Source organism: Phyllobates terribilis, unplaced genomic scaffold, assembly GCF_046119375.1.
Source record: "Phyllobates terribilis strain yellow unplaced genomic scaffold, ASM4611937v1 Scaffold_3__8_contigs__length_932513732, whole genome shotgun sequence".
Taxonomy (NCBI): Eukaryota; Metazoa; Chordata; class Amphibia; order Anura; family Dendrobatidae; genus Phyllobates; species Phyllobates terribilis.
The window spans coordinates 512346951-512370866 of record NW_027362763.1 but is presented as its reverse complement, the minus strand read 5'-3'; the positions used below and the strand labels follow the sequence as shown (position 1 = coordinate 512370866).

General features: G+C 40.1%; 1 protein-coding gene across 17 annotated transcripts in view; it reads left to right on the top strand.

Moving 5' to 3' along the window:
- The window catches only part of PTPRK (protein tyrosine phosphatase receptor type K), a 381227-nt gene that overhangs the window by 142502 nt on the left and 214809 nt on the right, over positions 1-23916 (top strand). For all 17 annotated transcript variants that reach the window (XM_073676054.1, XM_073676048.1, XM_073676055.1 and 14 more), the window contains exons 4-5: positions 11389-11470; positions 17658-17773. In XM_073676054.1, coding sequence (XP_073532155.1) covers positions 11389-11470; positions 17658-17773 — 198 coding nt within the window. The remainder of the gene's footprint in view (positions 1-11388; positions 11471-17657; positions 17774-23916) is intronic.

Below are 23916 nucleotides of genomic sequence, written 5' to 3'. Positions count from 1 at the left end.
GAAATCCAGGCCTTCTCGGTGAATGACCCATATTTGAGAATCCTGGATGATAGGATTATTCTACAATTGGACCCATCTTTCTTGCCAAAGGTGGTCTCAGACTTTCATAGATCACAGGAGTTAATTCTGCCTTCCTTCTGTCAGGACCCAAAAAATAAAAGGGAAGAAAAATTCCCTACTTTGGACATGAGGCGGGTTGTTCTTCACTACCTCCAAAAGACAGAGGCCTGCAGGAAGGATCAGAACCTCTTTATTCAGCCATCTGGTCAGAACAGAGGAAAGAAAGTCTCAAAGGTTACCATCGCTACTTGGATCAAGAAAGCAATTGTGGAATCATATCAGATCCAAAATCTCTCACCACCAGAAAAACTGAAAGCACACTCTACTAGAGCCATGTCAGTCTCCTGGGCAGAAAAGGCTAGTGCTTCCCTCGAGCAGATATGTAGAGCAGCTACATGGTCCTCGGTCCATACCTTCACCAAGCATTACAAACTTAATTTAATGTCCATTAAAGACTTGGCCTTTGGGCGGAAAGTGCTTCAGGCCTTTGGGCGGAAAGTGCTTCAGGCCTTTGGGCGGAAAGTGCTTCAGGCCATTGTCCCTCCCTAAACATGAGTCTTTGGTACTCCTCCTTTGATGCTGTCGTGGGGGGTTATTGGAGAAAATAGAATTAGACTTACCGGTAATTCGGTTTCTAATAACCCTCCACGACAGCACTGGTAATTCCCTCCCAGGCTTGGTTAGCCAAAAAATCATCTAATTTGAACAAGAATAAATATAATTTGAAGCATCCATACTTGTGTGGTCCTTTTATAAAACACTGGAGGTAGGATGAGGGAGGGGCTATTTGACCTCTGTGTTTCCTGTCCCTATTAGAGTGGGGTGACATCCTCCTTTGGTGCTGTCGTGGAGGGTTATTAGAAACCAAATTACCGGTAAGTCTAATTCTATTTTTTCTGCTGCAGATCTAGCAGTGCTCAAATGCTGAGCTCTGTGTAACCGCTCCCACACCACGGATTAGCAGCTTTCTGTGCACACTGTACATTGACAGCTGCTAATCAGTGTTGTGGGCAGGGTTACACAGAGCAGTTGACTAGGAGGCACGAGACACCTAGTCCTGTAATAGTTTCCTGCTATTTTATTGAAAGAGCAGCACAGCCTGGTAAGTGACACATCCCTGGAATCAGGCTCTCAGTCTCTACAATCATGCTGCTCTCAGGTTAATAGCAAAAACTTGCTGACAGTTTCCCTTTATGGGACTGCCTATGGGAGCCAACCAATGTTTTTTGCTCCATAGTGCACATGGACAACTGATCTGCTATTGTAGTGATGAGATTTTACACTTTGAATCATCTGCATATAAATCCTTTATAAAGGAAGTTGGTCAGAGTAATGTTTTGTCCACAGACAAAGAAAAGTAAATGCCCTGTAAACTTGCTATTCATTCTCTTCACAAAGGAAACACCAGAGAGCAACTTTGCTATTCTCTGAGGGTTGTGAAATGAGTGAGAGCTACAGTTGCGGAGGAGAATCCTTCTATCCTTCATATTCGTAGTACAGTTTGTTTTTCTTTTTTTTTAGGGACTCTCTTCCTATTTGTCTCATAGCTTTATTTGCAATCTGGATAACGTTCCTCCTGCTATGATATTAATGAAGTGATTAAGGTTTGTGATGTGGAACCATAGGCAACACTTTACCTAAACTGCTCTGTTGCATTAAGCGGCTATAACATTCTGATTAAGAAAATATGACTCTCTTTATTGGCCGCTTGGTGTGCAGAATATTCATGGCCTCTGTAAAATTGCTTTTAAATATCTAGGAATAAACTAGGATAGAAATAAAATTCTTCACCGAAAGGTCAGCATTACCAGCAGTATCATTCTGTAAGTAACCCAGTCTCTCTGGATGTGTTAATAATCAATGATAAGTGCGGACTTCTGGCACTCTGCATTTATGTTTCTTACATTAAAATAGGATTTGCGGTTTGAAAATATATTTTAAGGATGTCTGTCCTAGCGGGGACATAGACTTGTGTAGAATACAATAATCGGGAAGCCATTGAACATGCTGGAAGGTTGGATTATTTGGATGATCATATATAAAATGAAATACTTGCAAAGGTTTTTCTTGGCTGAACTTATCATATATGAACTGTAGAATCGAATTAATAAAAAATTGAGAACATTATCACTTGAGGTTTGTCATTGGCTTGTTTTATTGGCTTGTCTAACAACACTAATAGACCCCAGAGATGACAGATCCGTCTGCTTGGCCCAAGCACATTACAAGCCAGATCTCATCCAACTTGGCCACTACGATGTGTGGTCGAATTGGACTTTTGATTCTGTCTCCTGGCACAGGGTCCATCCATCTTACAGCATCTAAATGCACAGTTACAGAAAAGCTCCTTAATGCCGACTATTCACATTCTGAACATTTTCATATACATGCGGTGGTAAAAATAAAGCTTTTTTTTTTTTATTAAAGGGAATCTCACCCCTGGCACTTATCTGACCTCTAATATGGGCATATAGGTGATAGAAATGTAAATCTATACCTACCTGTATGCCTCCGCACAAGATTCCTGCAGTACTATGACTGCATAGTACAAGTGTGCCTTCTGTAAAACACTATTAGCCTTCAGATATGCGGTTAATCTGTGGGTTAACAGCGTCCTTATGCTGCCCGGCGCTTGACCACAGCTGAATGCAGCAGGGAGAAAATGGACTTTCTCTCCCTCCCATCCCTTTTCTAGCATTTGGTTTCAGTCATGGGGGCTCTGACTGACACTGGCTCTGCATTGGGGGCGGCTGTTAGGGCGCGGTTATAGCGGCCGCTCTGTATTCTCAGAGCAATGATTGAACACGCGGTGCCCCCGCCCCCATGACTGATACCGAATGCTGACACTTCATTTTTCCCCGCTGCATTCGGCTATGTGCAGGCGCCGGGCAGCATAATAACCCTGTTAACCTGCAGATTAACCAAATATCTGCAGGTTAATAGCATTATCTCTGGTGATAAGATCCCTTTAACGTGTGCAGACATACCGGCCATAACTCAGCCGGTCTCTGATTGAGGCTGCCTGTGGATCGGGCACCATGAATCAGATGACTTAAGCTTACAGAAAAATACATTAATCGTGTTCTACCTTTTCATTATATGATAAATAAACATCATCTAAATAAGAAACCATGTATATATAGTATAAAATAATTGATTTCAATATTCCCCTTAGCATCCTGAAAGCTGCACATTTCTCACAGCTCCTTTGCTATGAAGTAAAGTCATATCCAGGGTTCTGCCTGCTGATTGATGTCATGGGGAAGGTTCATGCAGGTTACTCATGTTAGCTCGGTGGAAACTGCCAAGCTGCCGAGATTGATGTGCGAAGAGTGTAATTGGTCCTGCCTTATGTCACAGCACAAACCTTTCTTCAGTTTTTTTTCTCATTTCTCACATAAACAGACCCCAGTATATTGTCTGAGGAACTCTTATTGCCAGTTCTCACTATATGGTCTCTGGAAGTCTGGATATATTTAAATCAATAAATGGGATTGATCACAAGGTTGTTTTAGGAGGGACATTTGGGAGCATAGCTTGACATTTTTGGGCATTGTCTCTCTTGGCAGACTGGTATAGGGCCCCCTGCGACTGCTTTTCCTAGAGCTACAGCATGAAGACATTGATGCCATTGGTGTCAAATAGTTGTGGGTAAATAATTTAATAGCCACAGAGCTAGCAGATCATCATCCAAGTAACCGGGATAATGTAGTCTATAGTTTTATTTTTTGGGAAACATCATCCAAATTAAATTTTTGGCCACTTTGGCTAATTTTTGGACACTATAAAATTGATCCATGTCAATGCATCATCTTTTTCTTATGCAGCCAATTGCCTGTCGGCAAATTGCACATATTTTACTGGAAATGCCGCCATCTTACAATGCAATTTTCATCCACGTGGTTTCTACAAGAAAAACTAGTGGTTTCCTCTTAGTTCTTCCATAGAAGCTGTGTTGTCAAGAATCATACAAAAAATAACTATACATTTTGCAATTAGGAGCATGACGAAAAGACTGTAATTGCGCTTTAAAATATTTGGGCTCATAATTCCTTCCTTATATAGTCACCTTTCCTCTATTTTTCTATTTCACATAAACCTAGTACTGGCACATTTCTTAACATGTGTTATGGCAGCAATCCTTGGCCTGATCGTGGGCATAAACGACCAGAAATGGCAGCAGAGATCGGGAACTACAAAGCTTAGGTCATATATCTAGATTCACAAGCCTGCACAAACGTCCAAAAAAGTGGATTGGAGTATTATTTTATTAGTGAAAAAATAGATCTGGCTTCATAAAAAATCTAATGCAATGATTGAAAACTGCAAAATATTAAATTGTCACTCAAAATTATGTCAGAGATGAACAAAAAAAAAGTTGAGTTTGTGAGATTGTTTTACAAATGTAATAAGAGTGGGCCATGTAGAAATGTCGCCGGTCTGATCTCCAGACGAAAACTCTTAATCTTCTCAATATTACAGTGGCCTACAAGCTTTGCGCTGGCTTTATAGAAGGCATGGCTTGTAGGATTATGTGTGAGGCACTGTTGGCCCTTATTCAAGAACTTTTTATTGGCAGGTGTTTTGCTGTATTTGACCGTTGCTCAAATATATAATATCTTCAGTCGGTGGTAAGCTGTCTGATCACGCTGATATCATCTGATGGTTTAATCTGTATGGAGGCCTATTGATTCTCACCGCCATTTTATATATATTTTTTTGCCTGGGGAGATGAGGATCAGGCCCAACCCTTTTGTGTTTCTGGAGTGAAGCCCCTGCAATTGTCTGGCAGTGGCTTTTTCCACTTTAAAAACATGAACACTCAGCCTAGCTGTAAATTCCTATGTATTAGGGTGTGGGAGAGAACAGTCGGCCGAACCTTTGTTTGACCGACAGCTATTTTAATGATATGGAGTCTTGATGTCAAAAGAAAGCTTGGAAAAGCCCTGAGGGGACAGTGGCTAGCACTTGTCTTCTCTGTCTATTTGCCTTCCTCAGGGCAGCAAAATTGTGTGCTCCTCTTGAAAAATATAAAGTTGGGTTAATTGGTGTTCTGGGATCTGGGTCTATTCTAATCTATGAATAGCACGCTTTTCTTCCTTATAAATCTTACTTTGACTGCATTAACACCAAGTTCCTATTGGAAAACAGTCAGAGGGTTGCTTAGATCGTACAAACTCTTTAAAGCCGTGCAAACTCTGCGGGGCTTCAAGTCGACAAGGAAAGGGTCAGTATAGAGATGCTGTTTCATTTAGATCAGAAGTCAAATGTTATGCCTGGTGGAGACAAAACGATCCCATTAAGAGCAGTTCCATTTCTACTGTCAGTAAATGAAGCCCTTTTTTTTTTTTTACACCAGATTTGGTTGTTTAACAATTAGTACACCAAAAAGCAACTTTGTTTTTTATTCCTTTTTTTTTTTTTTTTAGATTTGTAAAATATAACCATTTTAAAGATGTAGAAATTCTGTATCTATCTTGTATGTGCAATGCATTGCTACCTTACTTTTATCTCTTTATAACAAATCATATGAAGGGAGGGCTAAGAGAGGCGAGTGTAAATGGTGTCTGTATTCGAACAGCTCTCAGAGAGTGCCCTTCAAACTACAACATGACACACTTACAGAAGAACACCACAACTGGAACTTCTAAAAGTTGCCCAGTTTTTCAGTGTATACCACCTACTAGAGTTTACAGTGTACCTGTCCAGTGACCTTTAAGGATAAGTTGTAACCAGGGCTGTGGAGTCAGTAAGTCAAACCTTAGTCTCCTCAATTTCCCTGACGTCTGACACTGACTCCGACTCCACAGCCCTGCCTCACTACTGAGCGTGTACATAACGTGCAGCACACATTAATCTCAACTAAAAGCCAAGATCCTTAGATCAGGAATAGAACCGACATTTTACAACTTTCCCAAATTCTTATGAAAACATTTACAGCACATACTTCATTCTACTACTGTATATATTTTATGAGTTGGTCCATTTTATACAGACTTTCAGAGTGTTTATTTTCACACTTTAGTGGGCCATTGAATTGCTCAGGCATTGTTCAATTTTACACCTTGGTTGTCCAATGTTTACTTTATATGCATCACTAATTTAATTAAACTGTACTAATCTTAACTGCCATCCGAAATGAGGATACCAAAACATTATGGTTTACACTTGGGAAAATCACAAAAATAAATAGGTTTCAAATACTACTGTGTATGCTTTTTTTTTTTTTTTTCTTTTTACCAAAACGCAGCAAAACCTGATAGCTGTGCGTTTTTGCGCTTACTCATTGCTTTCTATGGATGCAAAAATTCTGAAAATGACATACTGCAGTTTGCAAAAACGCAGCAGTTTTCCAAATCAGTCAAGAAAAAAAACCTCAATGTGTGTGCTTGACATTTCTTGAATCTCCATAGCTTTTGCTGGTACTGTAAAAGCAGCTTTTAATTTACATAAATTTAAAAAAAAAACAACAAAAAAAACCAGCAAAAACACAATATGTGAACATAGCCTTAATGTCTCTTTGCATACATCCTTCTGCTGACAGCTGTCCAGCTCTTTTCATACCAGATCCCTCTTTGGATTGGGAAAGAACCTTTACACCTATGGCCAGATTGTCAGTTAATTTATTTTACCACATATGATAGCTTGTATATTTATAGATTTGTGGGATTTTACACTTGTTGACTTATTTTAAAAGCTGTTATTGCATTTTTTTACTTATTAAATGTGTAAATTGAGGGCCAGACCCTCTGTGATTGTACTTGACGGGAATAATTAGCATATTTTAAATAGATTTTTTGTTGTTGCTTTATAGTAATTGCCCAGGGGTCACACAGGAATTACATGGAGCGAGTCTGGGCTGTCATGTTCATAAACAAGCCTACAGTTTCCGCAGTGCCATTAAATGTGGCGTTACCTTTATTTATGACGAGAAAAAACATGCCGGGTTTGTGTTGTCCTATAAATGCTGGATGGATTTTAGTTAATGCTTTATCCATTTTTCTGATTGTTATGCCCATTAGACTGCTAAATAAACTTTTGATTGAAAAGCCTAAACTTAGACATGTTTGTATAATAACCACAAATACTGCTCCCTTTTCACCATCCTTACCAAATTAATCCTCAATAATGCAATTCTGTGGCATGCTAGGTACAAACTCTCATCTTGCGGCAAGTATTTTTCATCTTATAAAGGTAGGGGGGCTAAAGGGTAAAATTTCTCTTTGTGGAGAGCAGTAATTTGGGGAGTAGAGAAATGTTACCACCTTGACCCCTATCAGAGGCTACTCACCCAGCCCAATCCGTTCTGCTTCTCAATGATGGGGGCAAACACTTCCAAACACATGCTGCAAATTGAATTTCTGATTTGGCCACTCCTCTTAAGTCAGGGGAGAAGGCCCTTTAAAGGATCCATATTGACTTTTAGGATTGCTTCTTCCAATAGGTGGCACTATAGTTCCTATCCTATTTTTTTCTCTGGAGAGGCTACTTGCATATTCAAATTCCCATGGAAGCTATGCATCGCTTAGAAGTCGCTCTATACCAACTTCACATCTCCTCGAGGAGAAACTTTACCCCTTAGACACCCTGTCATAGAATCTCACCAAGCCTAACCGATTCTACTTTTTTGTTTTGATTTTGGGCAAAACCCCCAGAATATGTTTCTGCAAATGGCATTTTTGGTTTAGCGTCCTACCTTAAGTCATGCGGCTAAACCCTATAAAGGGCCAAGGGTGACTTTTAGGATTGCTACCTGCAGGAAATGGCGTAGAGTGCATGTTTTCTTTCTCTCTGAAGAGTATCTGTTTTCATAAATTTATTTGCGCATAGCTAGACTGAGAATAAAGAGAATTCAGCACAAAACCAATGGATCAGTGAGGGAACAAAGGTCAAAGCATTGGTAATAGGAAAATTTAATTTTGTTGCTACCTTTTTATTTGCTTAAAGGTGTATTCCCTTTTCAAAGATCCTATGCCAATATGTAGGCGGTGTAGTAATACTAATAGCAAATACTTCGAATTAGAAATGTAGTATAGTTCTTTTGATAAGTGGGGTAAGCGTCATAGCTAATCAGAAGAACTAGGTTACATTTCTTATTGGAGGCATTTGCTATTAGTATTGTTACACCTTTTTAATAATGTTCTGAAAGGCTCACACAAGTGTTGGCATAACTAATGCTTTTTATATCTATTCTATTTGGTCAACCGTGGAATCAAATTTGTTTAGTGGAAACATCTGAAACTAAAAGGACAGAATATTGTCTTTTTCCAGGACAAAATTATCTTTTGCCCATACTACGTAAAGTTATATGTCTTAGTTGGTGTATATCTGTATTAGGGCAGAGACAGACTGACATGTAACTAGGATCATATTGTAAACCTCGTACTGACTGTCTGCTCTTCTGACCTGAGCTTGGCAGCCGCACAGAAATGCATTACTCTGTCATGCTCAGGTCAGGAGAGGTGCCAGCCAGTTCGTGCAGTGTGATGGATCACATACTGCAGTTTGCAAAAACGCAGCAGTTTTCCACATCGGTCAAGAAAAAACCCCTCAATGTGTGTGCTTGACATTTCTTGAATCTCCATAGCTTTTGCTGGTACTGTAAAAGCAGCTTTTAATTTACATAAATAAAAAAACAAAACAAAACACAATATGTGAACATAGCCTTAATGTCTCTTTGCATACATCCTTCTGCTGACGCTAATCTGCGTAACCCTGCCCCCACCATTGGTCATATTGCGGACTATGCACAGTGTACACAAGAAGCTGGCATGGGGTGTGGGTGGGGATATACAGAATTTAGCAGTCATTTCTCTGCGGTAGATGTAGCAGTGCTAACAGATTCTATCTAAACTGCATCTAGCAGTCTTGTAACTGATACATCACTGCAATCAGGGTTTCTGCCTGTACTTTATGCTGCTCTGAGATGACCTAGCAAAAACCTGCCGACAGATCCTCTTTACACGAATGTGAGTGGTTCCATTAAACCCTATGGGTCAGTGTGCTGTCTGTTTTAAACATGCACAGCAAACGGATGAGAAATCCTAATGTGTGAATGTAGCCTTAAGCTACGTTCAAACAGCCATTGTAAATCTCTGCAAATGATGGCCGCAAACTACGGATGTGACTGGCACTGTGTGTCCGTCCGCATCGTGCACGCGCGTTGCCTCCTATAAATCAGCAAAAAAGAAGCAAGACAAAAATATATCTCATACCCTACCATAATTATATATAAATGTAAAGCAAAGTTGCATAATAAATATAGGGTACTTAGTGAACTATTTTTGATCAAAAAAAGTATACAAGCCGTCCCACCAGCGGCAAGGTGACCCTAAATTGGGACGGTACCTATACTGCCTATATTAAAAACCTTACTGTATATCAAAGTTGAAATAATGCATATAAAAGGGTAGACAAATAGGACCGGGTCCCAACTCCAGACCACCTAGGCCCGTGGTAAGCTACATATATACCAATCAGCTCAACAAAAGGGCATGCCACACCCTTAAATTGCACAGAATGCAAACAAGTCAAAAAACCAGACAATGTGAACTGAGGTCTAAGATGGCAGACATACAAGAAACAGAGGCATGTTCACACTAGCAAAAAAGAAGCAAGACAAAAATATATCTCATACCCTACCATAATTATATATAAATGTAAAGCAAAGTTGCATAATAAATATAGGGTACTTAGTGAACTATTTTTGATCAAAAAAAGTATACAAGCCGTCCCACCAGCGGCAAGGTGACCCTAAATTGGGACGGTACCTATACTGCCTATATTAAAAACCTTACTGTATATCAAAGTTGAAATAATGCATATAAAAGGGTAGACAAATAGGACCGGGTCCCAACTCCAGACCACCTAGGCCCGTGGTAAGCTACATATATACCAATCAGCTCAACAAAAGGGCATGCCACACCCTTAAATTGCACAGAATGCAAACAAGTCAAAAAACCAGACAATGTGAACTGAGGTCTAAGATGGCAGACATACAAGAAACAGAGGCATGTTCACACTAGCAAAAAAGAAGCAAGACAAAAATATATCTCATACCCTACCATAATTATATATAAATGTAAAGCAAAGTTGCATAATAAATATAGGGTACTTAGTGAACTATTTTTGATCAAAAAAAGTATACAAGCCGTCCCACCAGCGGCAAGGTGACCCTAAATTGGGACGGTACCTATACTGCCTATATTAAAAACCTTACTGTATATCAAAGTTGAAATAATGCATATAAAAGGGTAGACAAATAGGACCGGGTCCCAACTCCAGACCACCTAGGCCCGTGGTAAGCTACATATATACCAATCAGCTCAACAAAAGGGCATGCCACACCCTTAAATTGCACAGAATGCAAACAAGTCAAAAAACCAGACAATGTGAACTGAGGTCTAAGATGGTAGACATACAAGAAACAGAGGCATGTTCAGCACTGTGTGTCCGTCCGCATCGTGCACGAGCCGCCTCCTATAAATCAGCACTGTGTGTCCGTCCGCATCGGGCACGAGCCGCCTCCTATAAATCAGCACTGTGTGTCCGTCCGCATCGTGCACGAGCCGCCTCCTATAAATCAGCACTGTGTGTCCGTCCGCATCGTGCACGAGCCGCCTCCTATAAATCAGCACTGTGTGTCCGTCCGCATCGGGCACGAGCCGCCTCCTATAAATCAGAACAACCCTGTCCTTATTGTGTGTTGTATCTCTTTGAATTGGCACATACACTGGGTTGATGTGCTGTCTGTTTTTTACAAAAAATCCTTTCTTCTGTACGTACCCTTAGAAATAATGTTTTGTAAATGAATGTATGCGGATTCTCTAGTAAAGTGAAGTATGCGCTTTTCGCTTCTCTGCTGATGAGGTTTCAGACCATGCTCTGCATATTTATAAGTCCACTCTTCCCCAGAATACTTTTATGGCAGATCTACATGTGAAAATAGCTTGCTTCAGGGTCTAAAAGATTGAATGAGGAAAGAAGGGCTGAACCCAAGAACAAAAATCTCATCCAATGTCCAAAGCTGTCTGCAGCATAGCAATATAGTGTTATAAATCACAAGTGCAATCGCTTCTGCATGCATCCATTTTCCCTGGCTCTACATTCTGGATATAGTTTGATGATACTGCCATGTCTGATACTGTGTGCTGTGTTCTATATGGGGAATTTATTTTTTTTGCTTCATAAATGGCTGTGACAGTAACATGCCCACTATATTTTTTGGACATATTTTGCTTGAACTTTAATATTTTAAATGCTTACAGCATAAATGTTTAAGAGAAGACGCAGTAAACAATTTTTTTTTCTTTTTCCGTCTATTTGCAGGTAATCTTTGAAGCTGAAGCTTCAGGCGGGAGAGGAGGTTATATTGCCATAGATGACATCCAAGTTTTGAGCTACCCATGTGGTAAGTGTGTGTGTATATATATGTATATATATATATATATCTGTTTAAAGGCCATGGACACCTTTGACGTGGAAACATTTTTTTCTTATTTTTTACAGTTAAAATAAAATGCACTAAGTTTCTTTCTGCAATCTATATTCCTTCATTCATTTCCAACCCTGTGATATACAGTTTTCAGCCTATTCGAAGTTTCTATCTTTTGAGAGTATCTCTCCCTGTAATATAGGCTGGATTTGTCGTGTGTGTCTCCCAGTAATAAAGGCTGGATGTGAGGTCTGCAGGCAAGGGTCTAGGTCTGCTTAAAGACACGGACATATGAACAGTCCCATATGCTTTAAATGAGTATGTGTTAGATCTATGAAAAAACAAGGATAGAAGTTGTACATGACAAACGGACGTTTGAATGAGCCCTAAAACTGAAAGAAGTAAGAGGGCCATCAGAACTGAGCAGAAACTTTGGCAAATTTGTAACATTTCTACAAAAGCTCTTAGCTAAAAATAAAGGTCACTCTGCAGCAACAAATTTGAATAAAATTAAAGAAGCATCAAAGTAGTTTTTATCTTATTATATTGCAGTCATCATATTTTATAGCACTGTGTACTTACAATTGCTCACTTTGTCTTTCTACCCAGTTAATTCTACGATTTTTAATTAGGTCTGTGACATCACATGATTAAAAACTGACTTGCAGAATCCTTCTAAGCTCTATGTATCACAAGTAGTGGATGTAAGAACGTGCCATAAATCCACGCTCCTCCCGGTCAAAGAAGGGATGCAACATCCAGTCTTTGGTTAAGAGTCCATTTATTTAAAAGCTACAGTCCGATTCGTTTCGTGGAGTTGTGGAGCTCAGGTGATGGAAGCACAAAAACAAAGCAGAGTATGGATTCAAAAGATGGCATAGGCTTTCTATCGAACCAATACTTTGCTCTGTCCTCAGATCCCACCAATCTGCTTGCAATTTAAAGGGAACTTAAATATATTAAAGAAAATAAAAGTTGTAAAGCTTTAGGCACTTAAGTTTTTGTGTCAATCAGTATAATATGCCATTTCTGCAGATATTTTGTGTTTTACATTGATACTTCTTTAAGACAATGACTCAGAAACAATGGTGGTTTAAACCTCTATTGTTTGTTGCTCCGTGCGGAAAATGATGTGCTTTGTACATTAATTACTGACTAATCTCATCTGTGAAAGAAAACCTTAGTAAATGAGTGCTAATCCTTAATTAAATGAATAAATGCTTTATTTGTGCTGGGTCTTAATTAGTTTGTTTCAGTTGTGGCTACAGTACTAGGCACCTTTTTAATGAAGATCCAACATGCACTCTTCATGTAGATGGCTCTAGGGAGTTTTACCCATCTTGTTATTAATCTGTTAAGAGTAGACTATAACCAACTGTGTTTTGTGAAACCTACTCCTTAACCAACACACAAGTTTGATGGGGTGCATTTACACCTCACGATGAGCAGTGGTAAACAACCGGCAGCATGTTTCAACAGGCTGACCTTGCTTCAGATGTGCACTAAACCATGCGGAAGACCCCCTTCACACATCCTAGTGATGCCGGTACTGTAAAAACCAGTACTGGTGAGTTCTGTGGTCAGTGTGTACGTATGTGACATCCGTGTAATGTACGTGTGCCATCTATGGAATGAAATACAGCATAAAAATTAGTGTTATGGATTAAAGATGTTCAAAGATGGAGTTCGATAGCGATGAGGAACATAGACAGAAGTATGTCGTTGTGATATATAATCAGTGCTTTGCGTGTGCAGTTTTCTGTACTTGAATGTATTGAATAAATAAAAAAAAAGTTGTGGGGTCCCCCTTATTTTATTAACCAGCCGAGGGAAAGCAGACAGCTGGGAGCTAGTGGTGTTATTCTGGGAAGTGGGCAATATCCATAAGTCTCCAGCCTATTATTAACGGCTCACAGCTGTCTGCGTAGCCTTTACTAGTTATTAAAAAGGGGGGAGCCCCCCCCCACCCCCCCCCCCCCCCAAATTAAAAAAATTACATGTGATCCTCCCTATCTTTACTAACCAGCAAATGCTAACCAGACAGCTGCGGGTTGATCTTAAGAGGCTGGGAAGGGTCCTTTTATATTCCTTAAAAAACGGACTACATACGGACATAAAAACGGACATGTGTAAGGGGTCTAACAGATAATTCAGCATGCATAGTCTGCAATTGTCCTCGGGATAATAGGACAGGTTTACACAACAAAAGATTACACTGGACAAACAAGTGTTATGCTTATTTGTTGGATGATTGTCAGCTGGTTTACTCTGCAATATTGTGAATTTAAAACCGTTCATTCACGATAGTGTAAATACACCTATATTCTGAGTTGACCCCATATGTTATAAGCAGATTTATTTTAAGGGGAATCTGTCACCCCTTTGGAGTTATCAGACCTCTAATATGAGCATACAGGTGATAGAAATGTAAATCTATACATACCTGTATGGCCCATATTAGAGGTCTGGTTGCTTTGAATTCTTTTTTTATCCAGTCCGTTTTCTCATTCTTGTGGGCCAGGGGATGGGAAGAAACCCCCCCCCCCCCCTTCCCCCTGCATTCTAGGTAATTTGTGCATGCGCGGGATCTGGAAGACGAGACTGCCCGTCACAGGGCACTGTGACGAGCTGAGGAGGAAGGGAACATTGTAATTGGCACAGTAGGCGGGGATTTCTTCCTGTCCCTTGGCCCGCAAGAATGAGAAAACAGATTGGATAAAAAGAAATTTCAAAGCAACCAGACCTCTAATATGGGGCATACAGGTAGGTATAGATTTACATTTCTATCACCTGTATGCCCATATTAGAGGTCTGATAAGTCCCAGGGGGTGACAGATTCCCTTTAAGCTTTGACTATCCAACCCATTGGCAAGTTTTCGCCACACCTGTCAAACTTGTTAGAATATGGCTACTTGATGACTTGAGGCATTCACCAGGTTTTTGCTACCTCTTCTGAGAACAGCATAATGTAGAAAAGAGAGCCATCTATACATGTAGGACATAGGAAGATGAATAAAATGATACCTTGATATCTGCGATCCGATATTTTATTCCAGAGAAATCCACGTTTTTCTTATATGTAAATGAGCTCTCCAGGACTATGGGCCATACACTGATCTGCATGAGAATCTGCCTCTAGAGATTATTATACATGAAGGTGGAGACACCAGTGTAATGGCCGCTCTCTGCTCTCCTGATCTCACTGCAGAGCTGTGTGTGATTATAACTGACACATCTGCTTCCATCTCACAGGCAGCCAGTGTTGTAATATTGTTACAATACAGCAGAGCTGCAGCTACTAATGTGTTTGTTATGAGACAAAGTTCAGTTTTGCTGTTCTATGTTAGTTACTTGTCTCACACTGGTAATTACCCCTTACATAGAAAATAATCTTTGCAGGCAGATTCTCATGCAGATTTGTATCCGGCCCATAGCCTGGGACAGCTCATTTACATATAAGAAAAACATGGATTTTGCTAGAATAAGACTTCAGATTGCAGATATCAAGGTATCGTTTTATTCAGCTTCCTATGGTCTACATGCCCATATAGATGGCTTAGGAGGGTTGATCCTACTGACAGATGCCCTTATGGTTGTATTTTTACCATTTTATGCTTGCTTCTACAATCGTGTGCAAAGCATAGGAGATGTAATGATTTTTTTCCACTTGGCACAATCAGAAATGTTTGTTAGGTTTTCCATGTGATGGGAATGTACTGTGTAACCCTCATGTTTTATACATACAAGAGATGATTTTTGGGAACAAGCGTCCCCAGGATTGCTAGTTTCCAGATAATAGGCCTGTGTAAATACCCTGCCAATCACCCGATGAGGGTTGTCTCATAAACAGCATATTTCCTATCTACAGCTTAAGTGATAGATATATGATTGCTGGGGATCCGACCACTGGGACCCCACCAGATCATGAGCTGCTTCATTAATGCAGGAAAATTTGTGCTCCTCTTTCTAGAGATTTGTGTGGTTCTCAGCAGTCGGACCCCAAGTGATAATACATTTATTATCCATCTTATGGTTAGGTGATGAATGTTATTTGCTGAGCAATCCCTTTAATGTTTAAAGATTTAAGACATTTAATTTTCTTGTTCCCTATTTGTTTTACCATGAAGTGGCAACTATTGAAGTACCATTTGTACATGGTACTTCTGAATGTCACTCGTGATTATATGCACTCAGTTAGCGATAACTGTATTGATCTCTACCAATTACTAGGACAGGGCAGTATACTAATGCAACCTTTTTAATTACATTCTCTGCTAGAAGACAGCAAGATCTCATTTGTTATACACGTTATACACTGTTAAAAAAAAAATGATAATTTGTAGTTGCTCTTTTAGTACAACTAAATGGCCATGTACCAACCATCCTAGATCTACAACACTGTCTGTCTAGCCCTACCTTAAAGGGGTTGTCTGGTCTAAGAAGAAAATGCATGTGATGATTCCTCTATATTATCTTTACATGTGGGAGATCCCATGACTGCATCTATTCGATTTACATACTTGTGCTCAGGGCCGTGGAGTCGGTAAGCTAGACTTCCAACTCCCTCATACACGGCTCATGTTTAAGTGATAAATTTACTGTAGCACAGATTCATCTCAGCTAAAAGTCTAGACCCTTGGATCAGGAATAGGACAGACATTTATAGGACATTTCATAACTTTCCCAAATTCTTATGAAAAAAATATTCCCCACAAACTGCATTGAACTACTGTACCCAATTTATTATAAATTTTAAGAGTTGTAGTCGGTCCATTTTATACCAACTCTGATTCCGACTCCACCAAAATGGACACAGTCTCCGACTCCACAACTCCGACTCCACAGCCCTGCTTATGGTTACGTGCTAACTAACCTCACTCGGCTTCTGTCCATAAAAAATAATTAAATGGATTGTCTAGTCTAGAATGAAAAGTCTGCAGTCACTCTGTGTGACTGCAGACTTGTGAATCCTCCCAGCGCACCCACTGTGTATTTCGCTCCATATAAGTGTATTGAGCGAGGCCAAGCATGTTAGACATGCATACTCCCGGGCACAACCCGTCTAATGGGCACGGCCTTGCTCAATACACTTATTGAGCAAGGCCGCGCCCACTAGAAGGGCTCTGCCCAGGAGTATGCATATCACATTCTTGACCGCCCTTCCTGGCGCAGACATCGAATCCTTGTAGTACACAGTGGGTGCGCTGGGAGGATTCACACACAGTGACTGCAGACTTTTCATTCTAGACCGGGCAACCCCTTTATTTCTCTTTTTTTAGTGAGAGAAGCTGAATGAGACTAGTCAGCATGTGACACCAAGAATCCAAATTGTATACATGTGGCCATGTGATTTCCCACAGCTAGTACAGGGGTATCGTGACAGTGAGCATATTGCCCACTGTCATGATTCAGTACTCTGCAGGTACATAGAATGACTGACTACAGATTTTCATTAAGCCAGAAAACTCCTTCAAAGCGACTATGCAAGGCTAGGTTCACATGATGTTTTGCCATACAATTAGTGTATATATTTTTCTGGAAGAAAATAATCTAATGGGATGCGTAATCAGTTTGCTCTTGTAGCCATGGACTTCTATGGTAGTATATTACTTTTTTTTTTGTTTTCTGTAAGGAGTACTAAATATATGGCCAAATTTGATTACTCATATTAATGTAATATCTTCTTCATTTCAGTTTAAAAACACAAAATACTTAAAATTGTTTCGAACTTTTTTGAGGAAGCTACTGTATTTCTGAAGATGCTTGTATATTATATTTAAGCAGCTACACTATATCTTTAGGTTGGGTTACATAGTGCCGCCACATATAAGCGCTTGAAATTGCGGTAACACCTAGGTGCACTTATTCGCCCCTTTAGGGCTTTTAGACACAAGTGGCTGTATGCCTGGTGAAGGCAGTCTTGGGTATGGTGTCTATGTAGCCCAAACCACAGCAGAAGGCATGGCTATGAATAAAAAAAAGTGACGAACATGACATTCTGGATTATAATTTCACTGTGCACATTTTAATGTAATTTACAGTATGTAATGTGGGAGTGCCTCTTCCTACAAACAAAGTTCCTATACTAATGATGCTGAGGTTGGACACCAAGGGAAGAAAATATTCCCTGCTGACTTATGTCTATCTCTATTCTTTTGCACAGATAAATCCCCGCACTTCTTGAGACTGGGAGATGTGGAGGTGAATGCTGGCCAGAATGCTACGTTTCAGTGTATTGCCACTGGAAGGGACGCTGTAAACAACAAGCTGTGGCTTCAGGTAAAAAAAACTATTTTTTTCACGTCTCTGATCATTTTTTCAGCTAATGAACAATTTACTTTTTAAGTGAACATTTATTCACAGAGTGTATGACAAGTTTAAATTCCCAAGACTACTAGTGTGACATCAGTGATGGCAATGCGACTGGTGTAGCCCATGGCAATACAGTGGGTGGCATGTCTACACAACTGTCCGGAAATGGTCATGCAACTGAAACAAGAGGACTATGTCCGTGTAGAGGAAAATATACTACATGACCGATTAGTCAAACGCAACAAAAGTCTTTATTGCTAAACTGGGAACCATACATTTACTGGAGCTGTACAGCTAGAACAGAATATAGGATTTTGAGCCAGACTAGTTGGTTTTACGGCAGTCACTATTAAAACTTCCATGGAACAGATATTTGTTTCGGAAGGACCTAAAGAAAATGTGTCCTCCTGCGGTTAACATGTACTGTGAGATCTTTACTTCCAGCATTTGTCCAGATTGAACTCCACAATTTAGTCTAATGGATGTTTTACTGGTTTGTTATAAAGGGCTGTAAACATAGTAAAGAAAAAGGCAGAGAGGAGCAGTTTAATTAGAGCTCTGGTGTCCAGTCTGGTCCTCCATGGATCTGCTCTTCACTTCTACACCTGGCATTTTAGCCTACTATGATGTTACTGCACAATGCACATCATGGAGCCCAGTAAGTGTTGGAAGCCGGGGCAGAGAAGTGAAGGGCAGCAGCCACTGGAGGACCAGACTGCACGTCGGACTAAGGCAGCTCCTCTCTAGACTGTGTTTTTTTGCAGTATAAGCTCATCCTGCAGAAATATTTTTCATGTGTTTTTCATTTCTGTACGCATTATTTTTTAATTATAAAATGGTTATCCTGCTTATTCTATACCTTTTTAGTCATGTTCCGTACACATTTTATTTTTTATGTTTGCTTATATAGCACCAAGATATTATGCAGCGTTTTACATTGCCATCACTGTCCCATTTGAAGCTCACAAATTAAATTCCCTTTTAGTATGTCTTTGTAGCATGGGAGTAAACTGGAGAACCCGGAGAAAACCCATACAAACATGGGGACAACATGCAAACTCCATGCAGATGTGTCCCCAAGTGGTGGCTATATGCTGATCTGTTGCATTTTAGTTCCGGTGTGTGCTGAGCATTTCTCTCTCGGAAGTCTCGTGAATATGATCCGCATCCTCTTCATGGAGTAGATGGCATATGCTGATCTATTATTGGGGTAAAGCTGTGACTGTATTGGCTCATACAGCTGTCCGTCCCTTTCTTCTGATCATTTCTCTTTAATATACCTGAATCATATCATATCTGCTAGCCTTGTGGAAACAATCTGCTATGTTTCCGTCTCGCTGCAGACAGATCCCTAGTGGATGATTTGATATGTGATTGCTCCGTACACGAGCTCTCTGGCTGTTGAAGGAGCAGGCTGGAATTCATTCCACTTGACAGCTGTGGATTGCATCAGGTTCTCACAATTAAAGTGGGTGGATGCGGCGCACAGTACAGAGCGATGAGCACAACGGGGCCGGGATCGCATTCCATTTCAGCAAAATCCAAAAAGGTGTTCTTTGAAACAGATGTAAGCCCCAGAAGATTACAAACTACAAAAATAGCTCTACCATGTATTACGTGTCTTAATTCCTGTAGTGTCACCACTACTAGCTATGTCATTAGACAGGTTTACTTTTAACAGATGTGCACTGGCCTGACCTGTAGCAACACATGATAATAACATTATGGGGCGGTTAAGCTAAACTTGCACATATTAATGTATAGCGAAACAAAGTTTGCTGTAAAATGGATAAATTCTCCACTGCTTAGGACCACTTGAAATTAAAGCAGCACTCCCATCAAAGTTTTTATCCTCTTAATATATTGCAGTCCTCATATTATATAGCACTGTGTACTTACAATTGCTCATTTTGCCTTTCTACCCAGATAATAATTCTGTTTTCTCTACTCTTATGCAGAAACAAGAAGCTTCTTGTCGCTACAGTTATCATCCCCCTCTTCATCTCCTGACCCAGCAGCTCCCTTCTCACCCCCGCCAGGGACTTTTGCAGTAACTTATGAGTTGTTATACAGGGAAAAACAACCTCCTGTTTCAACATAGAACTTTAAAAGGATTTGGCTAGTCAGTTTTTAATAACGTGATGTCATAAACCTAATGGAAAGGAGAATAATTAGCTAGGCAAAAGTGCAAAATGAGCAATTGTAAGTGCACAGAGTTCTATAATATGATGGCTGCACTATATGAAGAGGATTGGAGTGGTGCTTCAAATCTAAGTACCCTGCCCCATCTTATACTCTCCTTTCAGCGTCTTCATTTGTTATCACTGCCTCTCCTGTCTGTCTCCTGCAGTTTGTGACCTGCCGTCTTCTCCCAGTATTTGCTGAAGCGAGCTGTAAGTCACTCTTCAGTGCAAGTCTGTGAGAGTCTCATTCTAGCTCTCATAGACTTGCATTGAGAGCTTGAGACGTAGCTTATAGCTTCCGTCATCCAGAAGCTGTGGTCACAAGATGGCGTCACGGCACCGAAAGAAGGTGAACATGTCGGAGGGTGAGTATAAGGGTAGGAGCGGGGACCTTACATTAAAAGTACTACTCCAGCACTGAAAAAAAAAAACAACCCAAAAAAGCCAGCCTAATAAAGTGTGTAAAGGGTGTCCGGGCAAACTAACGCTCTCGATCTGACTCGGTGGTAAAATGGGCCACCATCTGACACCAAGAGACTGTTGTGCATGGTCTTATTGTAACGAATTGATTGAGCGGATAAGACACATTTGTGGAAAAAGAGCAAAGGCAGTATAGTGGGGAAGTGAGAGAACATGCAAGTGGTAAGTGGGTTTAGTGAAGTAGCACGTCAAGAATTAAAGGGTTAACCCTTAATGCAGTGCAGTACTGACAGATGCCTATTTATGTTAGATAAAACCAGAAATCTGAGTGCCAATCTCAGTTGAGAATTTTTTTCCTCTTCCTTTTTGACATGACACTGGAAGGAAGTGTTAAAGTGTTGACAGACGTAGAAACATCGAAATGTGGGGGCCTCCGGGATGATTTAAACCTTACTTTTAATACTGGGAATCGAAAAAGCAAAAACTTGTGTCTTTAATATGTTGATAATGTGTAAAACAATTTGTCCTTATGTCACTGGATCTGTGATTATGTGGATTTGGGGGAGGTGGGGGGAATAATTTAGACCTCCTGAATTCTAGGTAGATGACTGTACTCGCGTCAACTCTCATCAGATTTTTTGGCTTCCTTTTGAGATCCAAGGGCCAGCTGCTTTCTTGATGCACTGCTAGAAGTGCACTGTATAATCAGTCTGATTATACTCATATCTTCTGTAGATGAATATTATATAGTGTACTTAGATAAGCCAAGCATTCAGAGTGCACAATGAACTTGTGTGTTATGGGAAGACTGTTTTAGTAACCTGCAGGATGACTAATATTCAAGTAAGGCTGTGTTCACATTTGCATTGGAGGCTTCATTGCAGATCTGGCAGTGATCCTGACAAAGTAGCACAGCATGGTGGACACCCTGATGGAAAACTGACCCAATTGTAGAAGGTTTTTTTGGGAGCTGCTGGGATCCATCATATGACAGAACTAGCACTGGCATCAATCTTGTTCTGCCACTGCGACAGAGCAGAACACCAGGATAAACAAGCTCAGATGTGATCGATGCATAAAGTCCTCCATACACTTCACATCGGTCAGCAGCGGTCTCTTCCGACTCCTCCATAGAAAGGAGTGCTCCTTCTGCTGAGCTCCATTGTTCTCGGCGTGCTTTCCTGCTACACTCCTATGGTGTTGCTGCTTCTCTTCATCTTGCAGCTTATTTTAAAATCAGACTTGCTGGAACCTTATGTTCTCTATCATCTGTCATGGGAGATTTGGGAGGCCCCCATAGACATTAGTCTGTCAGCCAAACCTCCTAATATTGGCTGTTTGGCTGACGTTCATCTAATGTGTATGGGGGGCTTAAGGAAGAATTTGGTCCAACAATAATCTGGAAGGGATGGTACATGGTCTAATGTCCGTCCGTACTGGTTGGAGTGCAGAGTAAGTGGACATGGTTGCTCACTTGACTTTTTTTTTTTTTCTGGACTGCTTATCAAAAAATCATGGACAGACAATATTTTATACAGACACCTTGGAAAAAACCCATAATAAATAATTCTGATTATAAGTGATAATGTCTACAGCCCATAATTCTGATAGGAAGGTATTCTCTTCATTCACTGTGAACTGTTATAGATAATTTTATCTGCAATTATCATTTTTCTTATTTTAAAAAAATCACGGACGCCCTAATTTTTTTTTTACGTTCAGGGCAAAAAAGTGGCCTCTTTTTACGGACTGTCCTTTAATTTCTGGGTGGTTGGCAACCGAGTAAGTGGACAAACAGAAGATTACATTGACATTACTTTATAGTTTTTTTTAACCGGTGTTTTCCTTAAATATGGGCCCTATCGGCTGCAGAACTTTTTCCTGGTTCCAAGTTACAGGGAAATAGGTTTCTTGCCTTAGACAATAACCTCCTCTCTCCTTTGCATCCATCTGTAGCGCATTCTGTCTCACCACTTCCTTATTTATCATTTCCACCTACACAATGACAGCAAATGATCATGCTCCTGTCATTCTGCTAGGCTTTCTTAGCCAACCACATACAGATCTTGCTTTGATTATCAACATACTTGTATGCAGTAAATAATTCCTACTCTGCGCTGTAATAAATTCTTGTCAAATGTCTTAGTTTAGTGGGTAGTGATATCGCCATTGAGAGTGATGCTTTTACATAATTCATATTCTAAAAGCATCAGGTATATTATGTATAGTAGGGATTTAATATATGCAATATACATCTTAACTTTTCTTTATACTTGTTATGCAACATAATTTTCTATTGCTTATGTAAGATCATTTAGTTCCCATGGAAGGTGGTGTATTGGACTATTGCACCATCCAGGCGTTTGTTAAAGGCCGATGGTACTCCTCTTGTGTCAATTAGTATGATTTTTTTCTTTTACACTATGATTTTATTCATTAATCAAGTAAATTAGGATGCTGAAATGATTGTATAATATTGGTGCTATTTAATGTCACTGATTAAAAAAAAATTACCTCTCAGTGGTCTAAATAATTGCTAGTAGACATTACATATTAAGCACATAGTTGCAAAGTGAATCACATATAATCTAAGAAAGCTTAAGAAACACAGTGAAAATATTCTTTCAGAATGTCCGTGGTAGACCTATACACTGGTAAAATATGCTCATCCTAAAGTACTTTTTTTTGTTTTTAAGCTTTTCATGTACATACCAGTCTAATATGTTCAGGAACTACCCATATTCTTATGCTTGTAATTGGTCATTCACACTTTATGAATGGGTGCCCCTCTTACTCCGCATTCTGCCAGCACTATAGGTACTTTTCTTCGCTTTCCATCATGCATTGCTCCTGCTGTTGTCCCCTTGCTGCTGAAGCAGAGACACTTAGCTCAATCCCCTTTCCCTGCCTGTAATGTTTTTGGTTCTCTGCTGCTAAAGGAACATTACATTTTCAAAGCAGTGGGTGAGCAAGTAAAAGGGAGACCCCTAACTGCTGGCACTTTAAGCCGAAAACTTTATTATGGGTAAAGCATGTTGGTAATTATGACATTGACCATTAAGAGTATACCTTTATTAAAACAGTAATTATCATTATAGGGAACCGGTTACACCTAAAAACACACTATTTGCATGCAGATTTAGTCTTAATCCACAGGTAAATAGTGTTTAAATCTTGCCTAGCCGGCTTACTGGAGCAGTGGCTACAGGGAGAAGATGAAGTATTAGTCTCTCTTTAGCCTCTTGCGTCCAGTCATCTGGGCGGTGCAAAGAATGGTTATAATCACTATAAAGTGAGCGTGTGGTGCACAGACAGCGGTCAGTGTGTCGGGGGGAGGTTACAACTGTGTAGTTGGCGTTGACTGCAACTGCTCCAATGTCTGGAACTGAGCGGCTGCGGGAAGAATGAAACTTCCTTCTCTTTGTGCAGCTGCTACTCCAGTACACAGGATTTTAATGGCTTTTTCTTGCAGATTATCCCTATATCTGCAGGTATAGTGTTTCTGGA